The 12878-nt window shown below is 51.4% G+C and overlaps 1 protein-coding gene across 3 annotated transcripts in view; it reads right to left on the reverse strand.

Moving 5' to 3' along the window:
* Positions 1-12878, reverse strand: part of WSCD2 (WSC domain containing 2) — a 119786-nt gene that overhangs the window by 33165 nt on the left and 73743 nt on the right. For all 3 annotated transcript variants that reach the window (XM_069558009.1, XM_069558008.1, XM_069558010.1), the window contains 2 exons: positions 9268-9382; positions 4701-4885 (listed from right to left, as the gene is read on the reverse strand). In XM_069558009.1, the coding sequence (XP_069414110.1) occupies positions 4701-4885; positions 9268-9382 (300 nt within the window). The remainder of the gene's footprint in view (positions 1-4700; positions 4886-9267; positions 9383-12878) is intronic.

Consider the following 12878-nt stretch of genomic DNA (forward strand, 5'->3'; position numbering starts at 1 on the left):
CTATAAAGCCATAATATTCTCAAATCACCAGCAGGTCTCTGCCCCTGGGAGGAGAAGCCGCACTTGCTGACACATTTAGCAAACCGCTGTGAAAAATGTAATCCAACCAAGAAGGAAGTCCATTTCTCGGTCCTTTTGTAACAAGGGCAAAGAGCCCCTGTGCCTGAGAGTCTGTGTCAAGGAAGAATAGCAGGGTTCCTGCAGACATTTGCTCTGCCAACCTTTTAATGCTTTCACTACTGTAGGAGCATTCCATCACCTCAGAGACACGGAGGCCAGCTCCCCCCACGAGGCTGGCTCCCCATACAAGGCCGACACCCCATGCAAGGCCAACACCCCACCAGAGGGGTGCTCAAGAGACAGTAAGCCTCCTTTGGATCTTCACAATCATTAAGAGTTCTGTGCCACTGCCCTGGGAAACACAATTAGGACACAGTGTTAATACAAACTAATGACTCTACAAATGGAATCTGGTTTCCACCACCCCTGTCTCCTGGAGCATTTGCTCATTACCCTGCCTAAAGTAATACATGCCAGTGTCCATGGTGGTGGAAGGCCTCCCTTTCTAACTTATTTGTGTATAAATCAGATCTCAGGAGTGGGAAATCAAGCATGCCACTGAGCCATAGCAAAGACACTGGATATTCTGTGTCGTGTAGAGACAGGAGACAGGGCAGAAGGAGAGACCAGGGACCAGGGAAGGAAGGAGGTAGGTCAGACCAAGGAGCACTTCCAAAGAGAGGCATGGGGTCCGGAATCCAGCATGAAGCCAGGGTGTTTGCAGCACTATATGGCATTAGCGCCCAAACCAGGAGTCGGAGAACTGGGTCCCAGCCTAAGTTCAGTCCCTGACAAGCACTGTGGCCTTGAGAACATCAGGCCTGCCCACTGTCCACTAAAAGTAACTCTTGGCATTTGCATAGTCTGCTCCTTCTGCCCTGATTCCTCCCCCACCCTCTGGCAATGTGTCTCGAGTCTGAATATCCTCCTCTTTCACACCAGGCAAAATCCTGCGTGTCTTTCAAGGCCCTAACCAGTCAGCCTTCTTCTGTGGAGCTGCCCCCAGGGCTGTTCAATCTGGCCACTTGTGCTTTTTAGGCCTCAGTTTCTAAAGCTGCAAAATGGAACATCAGCAAGGAAGGTGCTTCTAATAGGTCATTCAAAACATAACCTTTGCTGATCCTGGAGTTTTGCTCTCAGCTGGATATGTGACTCTTCCTTTTACCTGGAAATCTTAGAATGAGATTCGGTGCAAATGTTGCTTTCTTGGCTCCCATATATACGTCACCACCCCCTTGCCCACTTGAGCAGACCCGACTGGTCTTGGGTCTGCCTGTCCACTAGACGGTGACCTCCTTGAGAGCAGGGACTATGCTTTATTTTTTATTACCCATTCTCCTCTCCAAGCCTAAGCCACAGGGGAGCTCATCAAATGTTTTGGTTCAATGAACAGTCCTCAGGCTCTCTCCCAATACCATGTTGCCAACTGGGAGCCCATGAGGAGTTCCAACTTGACCAACCATCTGTCTCCTTATCCAAGCCACTTGCATTCTCATCTCAGCCACAGTAGCCTTGAGGTTAGCAAGGCTTAGATTCCATTCTGTAGTCTCCTGCTGGAGGTGCCCAAGCTGCCAGCCTTATTCAGTGACAATTCAGAACAACTGGGGTGGGCTTAGACTCAGGGACTCCTCTCTCGGTAGAAATGAATGGGTTCCCCATCTTGAATGTATGGATGGAACGTTCCTTTCTCAGATGGAACACAGTATCACTGCAGAGGTGGGTGAGCTGAGGGGCACAGCAGCATTCCCAGCAGCCTCAGGGGTCTCTTACCAGCAACCACCCAATCAGCCCACCCCCTCACTGCTACCGGGGCAAAACACACCCAGAACTGTAAGAGAATCTCATAGTTTATGTGTGTTGAGGCTTTTACATTTCAGGTAATTGGAAAAAAAAAAAACACCTTTGATGGTCCATGAGACTGCTATTGCTTGGGCTTCTTAAGTGGCTCAGTGGTTAGAGAATCTGCCTGCCAATGCAGGAGACCCGGGTTCGATCCCTGGGTTGGGAAGATCCCCTGGAGGAGGAAATGGCAACCCACTCCAGTATTCTTGCCTGGAGAATTTCATGGACAGAGGAGCCTGGCAGGTTACAGTCTATGGGGTTGCAAAGAGCCGGACACGACGGAGAGACGAGGAACACAAGCATGAGATTGTTATTATACCTGGTGATCTTAATAGTGTGTGTATCTGAGTGTGTGTGTGTGTGTGTGTGTGTGTGTGTGTGTGTGTGGCAGGGGAGGAGAGCGAGAGGCAGAAACAGAGGCAGAGAGACAGAGGCAAGAGAGACAGGAGGATGTTCATATCACCCAGCCACTCTGAACAGTAAGCAAAAGGAGGTCTGGCTGAGAGCGGCTGATGAAATATTCTTGTTATCTAGCTTAGCATCATTCACCAGAATGTTCTAGTGGCTGCAGCTTTCCCTCTAAATACACATAACTTTAAGGTCATCTCTTCTTATGGTCAAAGTTGCCATCTGAATAATGTAAATACTGGCATAAAGAGAATCAGTAGAGGACTTCCCTGGCAGTCCAGCGGTAAGGAATCCGCCTGCCAATGTAGGGGACAAGGGTTTGAGCCTTGGCCTATGGGAAGATTCCACATGCCGCAGAGCAACTAAGCCCATGTGTTACAACTCCTGAGCCCTCGTTCTGGAGCCTACGAGCCTCAGCTACTGAGCCCGGGTGGCCTAGAGTCCGTGCTCCCAAACAAGAGCGGCCACGGCAAGGAGAGATCCATGCATTGCAACAAAGATCAGCCGCCACTCCTTGCAACTGAAGGAAGCCTGCGTGTGGCAAGGAAGACCCAGCACAGCCAAAAATAAGCAAATAAAATTAAAGAAATCAGTATCGGGGATGATGACTCTGCCATCAAACCAAGACCTCACTACCCTAATGGCCAAACCAGAAATTCGCGGCACGGACATTATCCAGCCTGGATTTCACACACCCACTGTGTCCTCTGCCAGCTGGGCCCTCAGACCTGGGTGAACTGAGGCAACAATGGACAAGGAAATGATGGTACCTCCGTTTCTAGTAATCAGCCGCTTTGCAAATTGGCAGCACTCTTGACCCTGCTGCAGAGCGAAGCATGAACAGAGCTTCAAAAACAGGGCTTGGAAAACGACACGTTATCAAGGAAACCAGCGATGAATTTCTATCAGCGGTGACATTCACATGGAAGAGGCCTTCTGCTGCACGCACACAGGTGTTAAGGTTCTGCCACGTTCACCTGAGCGGGCAGGCCTACATTCTGGGCGGACCTTGTCAGCTCCACCGAGGTCTAAGGCCTTATTATTCAAGGTGTGGTCTATGGACCCGCAGCCTAGCATCACCTAGGACCTCCTTGGAAAGCTGAATCAGAGTCTGCATTTTAGCAAGATCTCCCTGGGATTCCCCAGCACGTTCAAATTCGCGATTTGTAGTTCTGGATTCCTGTTTGCACCTCAGGACCACATCCGAAGAGGACCCAGGACAAACCTCAGCCATCTGTCTTTTGTCAAGGCCATTAGCTCTGCTTGTAGGTCTGAACGTCAGCTCTGAGGTCACGAGGCTGTGTGACCTTGGGCAGGCTTACTTAAATTCATTAAGCCTCAGTTTCCTCACTGTAAAATGGAGATGATTAACCATGGCAACTGCCTGAAAAGTCTGTAGGGAAGGGAAACAAAATCAGGCTTGCAATGGGCTTAGCACAGTGCCTGGTGTACAGCAGATGCTTGAGAAACAAACATTAAATGCTGCTAAACAGCCAGAGAAGGAACAGTGAGACACTATCCACAGAGGAGGGGGTGGCTCCTGTCCTTGCCTAATTACACCCTTCCCGCCCTCAGTCTGAAAACTGGAGAGTTTTTCTCATAAGATCGAAACATTGGCAAGTGAGGGATAAACTGTCTCTGCATGCATGCGTGCTAAGTGACTTTGGTTGTGTCCAACTCCTCTCGACCCCATGGACTGTAGCCTGCCAGGCTCCTCGGTCCACGCGATTCTCCAGGCAAGAGCACTGGAGTGGGTTGCCATGCCCTCCTCCAGGGCATCTTCCCAACCCAGGGATCGAACCCTTGCCTCTTACATTTCCTGCATTGGCAGGCCAGTTCTTTACCACTAGCGCCATCTGGAAATTGTCTCTATGGATCATTAAAGGCATAAACTATGGGATGTCCCTGGTGGTCCAGTGGTTAACTCCATGCTTCAGTACAGGCAGCCTGGGTTCAATCCCCAGTCAGGGAACGAAAATCCCACGTGCTGCATGGCACGGCCAAAAGAGAAGAATTAAGAGAGAAGCTCTGGAGTTGGTTTAAATCCTCTGCTGCTTGCGTGGCACCGAGCCTCAGTCTCCTTATCTGTAAAGTGGGTGAATAACTGCTGTTTCGAGGGCCATCACGAGGGTCAGGCATGCTCTTGCAAAGAAGGCACTTGGAAAATGACAGAGTGCTTGCTGCCATCATTATCATCGTCACCATCATTAGGGACAACCTGCTCTCAGCCAATCAGGAAGGGTAGGCCAGGTCAGGCTCTCGGTCTGGGGAGGCGGAAGAGGGGTTCGGCTGGAGGCGAGGCTGGGGCAGGGTGGTGGCGGCTGGGGGGGCGGCGCCCGAGGGCTCAGGAGGGGTGGGGGTGCGGGTGGGGGAGGGGCTGACTCACGTACACCTGCGGGCTGACTCTTGGGCCAGCTGCAGCCGGTAGACAGACAGGCGGTTGGCTCCCCCGCACACGCTGCCCCGCTCGCCCTTGCAGTCCATGTCACACTCCGCCTCGCTCATGTTCGCCGCCTGGATCTTGTGGCCACAGTAGCACTCGGCGCCGAACTCCAGCCCAGCGTACAGGTAACCCCTGGGGGAGGCTGCTGTCAGGCCGGGGTGCCTGCCCTCATGGAGACCCCGGGGGAGGGCAGGGAGTCGTGGCCAGGGAGGAGGTCCCGGGGGGTGAGTCGGCTCTGGGGACTCGGAGGTCCCGGGGGAGACGGGGATACAGATGCTGAAGGTGGCATGACAGAGACCCCCCGGGGGAGGAAAGAGGGGGCCTCAGGGGACAGGAGGCCCATCCACATGGACAGTGGGTAGACAAGAGGCTTCAGGAGATGGGGAGACCCCAGGGAAAGGAGGAGACTGGGGTGGGTGGCTCTCCCTATTTTCCTGGAAGCGGGAGAGGGGAAAACAAGGAAGGCTGTGGGGGTTAGGGAGACCTAAGGAGACCTGGGGGACAGGGATGCTCCAAGGGACATCAAGATCGAGAATTAGGAGACCCTGAGAAGGTCGTGGAGGCTGAGGAGTCTGAAAGTCTTGCAGGTGCAATGGGCAAGAAGCCAAGAAGGATTACAGGGAGGTCCTGGGTGGGGGCAGGCAGGGAGACTCAGGAGGGGACGAGACCCCAGGGAGACCACTGGCTTCCCTCCCTGTCTGAGGCCTCACACCCCCTCTACACTTCGCCACACAGACACAGCACGTCACATTCACACCCACCCACATACACCTTCAGCACCCTTGACACACACCACACCCTTCCGATCCTGTGGTCCCTCTGTCCTCCCTGCTCTCTGATCTTTCCTTCCTCAGTCAGGAGCCAATCACAGGTGCAGAGTCTAGCCCCTTTGTTCTGGGAAACACCACCCAGGGATGATACCTCTATGTCCCCTGAGAGAATCTGGGCCCAGGAGAGGGGGAAGGGGACTCTCGCATCTCTCTGGAAAACTAAGGTCACATATCCAGTCAAGTAAAAAAACTTTCCTTAAAATAAAAAAGAAATCCAGGCACTGCAACATTTTCCATTTTTCTTTTTTCACAGCTATGGAATCATTTCCTAAAAAGGACTCTTGGTGAGGATCTGTCTGTAAACAGATGGAAAGGGAATTGCTTGTTCTGGCTCCAGGGGTGGCTATGAAGTGGGGGAGGGGAGGGGAGTAGGACGAGCCCTGCTCAGCCCTCTTGCCCACTGCATTCTCTGAGGCATGCTCCAGAACTGAGAAAGGTTCCTGGGGGCAGGGGGCAGCCTGCAAATTACTGGTCCTGAAAGACTGGACTTGCGGGAGGTGTCAGCTCATGCCTTCTGGGGTCTAGCTGGAGACACAGACCCACCCAGACTCATGTCTCCGAACATCCCAACAACTCAGGGTGGTATGCAACCACAGGGTCACCTGGGCAGATGCAATTGTCGTTCAGTTGCTCAGCTGCGTCTGACTCTTTGCAACCCCATGGACGGCAGCACTCCAGGCTTCCCTGTCCTTTACTGTCTCTTGGAGTTTGCTCAAACTCATGTCCATTGAGTCAGCTCTTCACATCAGGTGGCCAAACTATTGGAGCTTCAGCTTCAGCATCAGTCCTCCCAGTGAATACTCAGGGTTGATTTCCTTTAGGACTGACTGGTTTCATCTCCTTGCAGATGCAGTTCAGTTCAGTTCAGTCGCTCAGTCGTGTCTGACTCTTTGCGATCCCATGGACTGCAACACACCAGGCTTCCCCGTCCTTCACCAACTCCTGGAGCTTGCTCAAATTCATGTCCATCAAATCAGTGATGCCATCCAACCATCTCAACCTCTGTCATCCCCTTCTCCTCCTGCCCTCAATCTTTCCCAGCATCAGGGTCTTTTCCAGTGAGTCAGTTCTTCCCATCAGGTGGCCAAAGTATTGGAGTTTCAGCTTCAACATCAGTTCTTCCAATGAATATTCAGGACTGATTTCCTTTAGGATGGACTGGTTGGATCTCCTTGCTGTCCCAGGGACTCTCAAGAGCCTTCTCCAATACCACAGTTCAAAAGCATCAATTCTTCAGCACTCAGCTTTCCATAGTCCAACTCTCACATCCATACATGACTACTGGTAAAACCATAGCTTTGACTAGATGGACCTTTGTTGGCAAAGTAATGTCTCTGCTTTTTAATATGCTGTCTAGGTTGGTCATAGCTGTTCTTCCAAGAAGCAAGCGTCTTAATTTCATGGCTGCAGCCACCATCTGCAGTGATTTTGGAGCCCCTAAAACAAATTGCAGATGCAGCAGGAGCATCTTAAACTATCTGGGCATCTTGGGGCTGGGTCAGCCTCCTCCTTCTTCCACCTCTCCGTCTCTCCGAAGCCTTGGTTCTCAGGTGTCCCTGGGGCCGTCACATATAACTGGACCCACTGGTGGAAGGACCACTCCTGGGCAGCAGGAGCTTTTAAACTTCCCCAGCTGGATGTGAAAGTCAGAGCAGCAGGCTCCAACCATGGTCCCAGGACCTGCAGCATCCAGTATCATCTGGGAACTTGTTAAAAATGCGAATTCTTGGACTCCACCTCAAACCCAACAAATTGAAAATTGGGAGTGGGGTGGGGCCCAGCAGTTTGTTTTGAAAGATTCCAGGTGAGCTTCCCTGATAGCTCAGTTGGTAAAGAATCTGTCTGCAATGCAGGAGACCCCGGTTTAATTCAAGGGTCGGGAAGATCTTCTGGAGAAGGGATAGGCTACCCACTCCAGTATTCTTGGGCTTCCCTTGTGGCTCAGCTGGTGAAGAACCTGCCTGGAATGCCAGAGACCGGGGTTCGATCCCTGGGTTTGGAAGATCCCCTGGACAAGGGAAAGGCTACCCCCTCCAGTATTCTGGCCTGGAGAATCCCATGGATTATATAGTCCATGCAGTTGCAAAAGTCGGACACGACAGCGACTTTCACATCCCAGTTGATGCTGACATGCACGTCCTGGAGCTCACATCTTAGAAGCAGAGACAAGCACGTAACTAGAAAAGGGCTGCACAGTGAGATGAGGGTGAGATGGAATAAATCGCAGATGGTGGGAATGCAGGAGGCGCCCAACATGCCTGGGGTGTCAGGAGAGACTTCTCAGGAGGTGACAGTCAAGACTGAGCTTCAGAACATGAGTCAGTTCAACTTGCGTAGTTCAGTTTGGTTCTGCACAAGCTTGTTGGCAGCCCACACGTGCTTCCAGATAGAGCCAGAGGTGAGTCAGCCAAGGCCCTGCCCCCAAGGGGCTCCCCAGCTAGTTGCAGGGACGGAAGCATGAGCAGGCTTGGGCCACAGAACAGCAAGAGCTTACACTTGCTGTCTGCCAGGCGCTGTTCTCAAACATGTGCTTGGCAAATACTAACTCTTCAGCCCCCACAAGACCCCTCTGAGGGCATGGCCCCTGCCATTTACCTCTGTCTCCCCACAGTCCAATAAACAGATTAATCAATCAATATCCTAGAGAGCTGGGAGTCTCTCCTAAGCTGGAGGTGGTCCTGAGTTCAGGACTTTGATGGTGGACTGTTCTGGAAGCTGATTATAAAGCGGACAGTGTTTCCTAATCAGGGAGAAAGGGAAGGGTCCCTTGGCCATCACTTGCCCACTTCCACTCCAGCCGTGCAGCCGAGCTCTTCCGGAGCTTGTGACCTCCAGAGGCATCAGGCTCGAGTCAGCATGTGAGAGGCCTCCCGCAAACCGCCACGGGTCCGGGACCCAGGGCATGGGGGAGGGGCAGGTCTGCTCACTGCTCGGCGCCTCCCAGACAGCAGGGCTGGTTCCCAGGCCTGGCCCCAGGGTCCTCACTAGCCGTCCCCTGGGGTCTGTCTACTCTCGAAATGTCAGCTCCCTCCCCTTAGGGCCTGTTCTCATTGAGAACATCGTTTTCTCCTTAGATTGGAAAACATTGCCTGGACAGGTGAGTGTTTCGCCCTGGGACAGGAACCAATAGTCTCTTGGCTGGGGAACCACGAAATATCCCTGATTGCAGGCTCCCACCTCAGCTTTCCCACAGGCAGCTCACAAGCCTCATGCCCACAGACTCACACTTGCCTGCACATAAACACTCACTTGTGCTTTTCCCACAATTCTGGACCCTTGCCAACATGACCATAGAGACTCTGGCACTCACAGCCACTATTATTTAAAGGCAATTTGATGTTGGCCTTAACCTCACAAACATATCGCCCTGAAGAGTGTACACTGTAAACTCACACCTAGGCATAGCCTCACACAACTGCACAATCACAGATTCCTACAGACCAACTCCCTACTCTTGATCTCCAGCGTCCATGAGACAGGCTCCTCTGTCTATGGGATTTTTCAGGCAAGAAAATGTACACAAACATGGCCCCCCCACCCCCACACCCTTGCATCACCCTTCTCTTAAAGTCACATGTCCATCCTTCATCACGCCCTCCCACAGAAAAAAGAAAGACCACCACAGGTAGGAAGCTGCGAAGGAAGGGGTCTGAATGCAGGGAGCTTGGGACACTGGGGCCCTACCGTTCTGCACAGTTGTCCTGGCAACGGAAGACGGTCATCTTTTTGTAGTCGAAAAAGGACACGCCTCGAAGGGCCCGGCTCTGGGTGTCATCCAGGTAGCAGCCGATGTACTTAGCTTTGGGAAGATGAGAAAAGTCAGATCTGGGGTGGTGGGGGAAGGGGACAAAGCTGAAAGGGTTTCAGAAGTGACGAGTATGCCTCTGGCTATGTGGCTTTGTGGACCTCTTGGTACCAGTTCCTTTCTCTGAGCAGTAAAGTGGAAACAAGAGAGCCTGAAACTCATGTGCATTGGCAGAGCTTGGGCTACGGGGGCAGTGGAGTCCCGTGGGGAAGGCTGCGGGCCCCTGGAGGCCAACAGAGGGGAGGAAGGGACCTTCCACAGCCAGGGTTAAGGTCACACCCCTGGGCTCTACTGATGGCAACTGGGTGCCCAGCAACCCGAGCCAGCCTCATTCCCTAAGCACCAAGCACACGAGACTCTTTTTTTTTTTTTTTGAGACTCTTATTAAGACAGCTCTGAAGAGCTTGATCCGTTGACAGCCTGCTGTCACTTCAACAAGACGACTTAAGGTTTTTTTTTTTCTTGGAAGGAACACTGGACTTGGACATCTCAAGATCCAAGTCACCACCTCACTTTGGTAACATTCCAGTGCATTTGGGCCACTTAATCTCTCTGAGGCCCAGTTTCCTTCACTGCGGGGATGAAAATATTAGCCCAGTGAGGTTAAAATGGACTTATCTGTATAAACATTTCCTCCACAGGGTCTTGCATATAATACGCACAAAGTTAAGGTGAGTGGGATAAGAAACCAGCCATTCACGGCGCTGTTTAAAGTTCCTCACAGTTTTCCCACCTTGTGAGCCAAGGTAAATGCTTTCATTCAGAAGGAATTTTGTTTTTTTAAAGATTCTGTTTGATGTGGATCATTTTTAAAGTCTTTCTTGAATTCGTTACAATATCGCTTCTGTTTTCTGTTTTGGGTTTCTGTCCGTGAGGCATGTGGGATCCTAGCTCCTCAACCAGGGATTGAATTCACGCCCGCTGCACTGGAAGGTGAAGTCTTAACCGCGGGACCACCGTGGGAGCCCCCCAAATGACAATTTTAAATTATGGTAAACAACCATCCAGTGATACACCATTCACTTGGTTTTCTTAGATTAGTACGTGTGTTCCTATACTCCATGATAAATAGTACATGAAGATGGTACTTTACAGTTTATCAAGTCTTTTCCCGAGTGTTCTTACAATCATTATTAATTTGGACATGCCCTTTGCTAAGTGCTTTACACATACTGTCTCAGTGGATCCTTAGAATGAGCCTGTGAGGGAATTATTAATATTCCCCATCAATGTAGAAGAGGAACCTGAGGCCCCGAGAGGCTAAGTGAGCAGCCCAAGGAAACACAGCTTATACCCGTGGGCCTGGGTTTGGACCCAAGCAAGCTGGCCGCAGAGCCCATGTCCTGAACTACTGCACTCCTTGTTTCTCTTTGCTCTTTCTTTTTTCACAGATTTTTTTCCCTGCTGTGGACCATTTTAAAGTCTTTATTGAATATGTGACAGTATTGTTTCTGACTTATGTTTTGGTTTCTCGCTGGGAGGCATGTGAGATCTGAGAGCTCCTGTCCCCGACTGGGGATCAAACCTGCGTCCCCTGCACTGGAAGGTGAAGTCTTAACCACTGGACCACCAGGAAAGTCCCTCTTGTTTCTCTTTGAATCCGGGGACCTTTGCAATGACCCAGGTGCAGTGGTTCTTGGCATGCTTAAACTCTGTTCTTAGATGATTGAACAGAGGCCCAGTGGAAGTGAGCTGTCCCAGACCTGAAACTAACTGATGGTAGAATAAAGATTTAAATTTAGGTCTATTAGGCCCCAAACCAGCGCTCTTGCATTTGGGAGTCACTGGAGGTGAGCCTGAGGACCCTGCCAGCCCTTGGAATTAAACGGCCCTCCTGGAGAATGACGGAGGAAAATGCTACGTGCCGCCTGATCTTGTTCAGGCCTAGGCTGCTGCTCAAACTGCGGGCTCCTCGCCTCTCCCCCGTCCCCACTTGTGGTGGAGAACAGGGTGTAGCAGAGGATACAGGCTTGTTAAGGAGCAATTGTGTCCCCTCAGCGCCGCCCTGGGAAGTGCAGAATTTGTCAGCCTCGCTGGAGATTCTCGACCCTGATCACCTTGAATTTCTTCCATAAGACAGAGGTGATTTGGTCGACTAAGAACGGTCCATCTTTAAAAGAAACATTGCCTCCCGGGAGCAGGGACGTCAGATGGTGACAGCTCTGGAAAAGCCGACATCTCGTCACTGTGCTTGTTCAACAATGGATGAGTCTCCTGTGTCACAGGGAGACATGGCCGGGGGAGGGGTGTGTGTGTGTGTGTGTGTGTGTGTGTGTGTGTGTGATGTTTACATCTGGGCTGGGAGAGAGAACTTCCATGGGCCGTGGTTGGCAGGTAACCTTAGTTCAGTAGTTCACTAGAGGACAGGGTGTCCAAGGATGGGCGTTTGTGTGTGTGTGTGATGTTTACTTCTGGGCTGGGAGAGAGAACTTCCATGGGCCGTGGTTGGCAGGTAACCTTAGTTCAGTAGTTCACTAGAGGACAGGATGTCCAAGGATGGGCGTTTGTGTGTGTGTGTGACATTTACTTCTGGGCTGGGAGAGAGAACTTCCATGGGCCGTGGTTGGCAGGTAACCTTAGTTCAGTAGTTCATTAGAGGACAGGGTGTCCAAGGATGGGCAGGAGGAGGAAATAAAAGATGAGGAAGGAGAGGAAGGGAAAGGGAAAGTGAGGGAGCCGTTGTTTATTTTGGCAGAATGAGGTCATTGTCATCAGATCAAAAGCTGTGTGTGTGTGAGAGGGAGAATATGCATTGAGTACCTACTGTGTGCTGGCTACTATGTGCCATGCCTCATTTAAAAAGATGCAGTCCTCACACCCTTCTCATTGACCCATCTTCTAGATGAAGAGCCTGATCCTAATGACTGCTCTCTCTCTCTGTCTCAGGGATAAATCTTTGTATTTGGCATGCGGTGTATGCTTTCCGACTGGTCCCCACTCATGTTCCTCCGTCTTACCTGTTTCTAAGTAGAATTCGAAACTATGCAATCTGCCTGTGTGCCTACCGCTTGAAAGCATCTCGCTTAAAATTTAAGCCCAGATCTGTCCTCCAGCCATTGCCCATTTGAGGAGGCTTTGCTTCCATTTGACCCACAGGCCTTAGGATGATAAGGGACCACACTGAGTCCAGAGGGAGATGAGTGCTCACAACCCAGAAATGCTGGGCTTGGATGTACTACGACCATGGGTGGTCTCGCCAGAGGGTGAGGGTAGGTGCATGTGACTATAGGTGGGATTGTGGATTGTGTTAGATGAGAGTCTTATAATCAAATTAATAGGAGTGTGAGCGTAGGTACGCACATGCCCACTGTAGGGTGAATGGGTGGACTGTCACGGTACTCTTTGCGCTTTCAAAGCACCCTATCCTCGTGTTTTTCTGTAGCACGCACGTGTGCATGCTCAGTCACGTCCCACTCTTTGCAACCCCCATGGACTGTAGCCCACCTGCCAGGCTCCTCTGTCCATGGGATTTTTCCAGGCAAGACTACTG

Source organism: Ovis canadensis, chromosome 17, assembly GCF_042477335.2.
Source record: "Ovis canadensis isolate MfBH-ARS-UI-01 breed Bighorn chromosome 17, ARS-UI_OviCan_v2, whole genome shotgun sequence".
Lineage (NCBI taxonomy): Eukaryota > Metazoa > Chordata > Mammalia > Artiodactyla > Bovidae > Ovis > Ovis canadensis.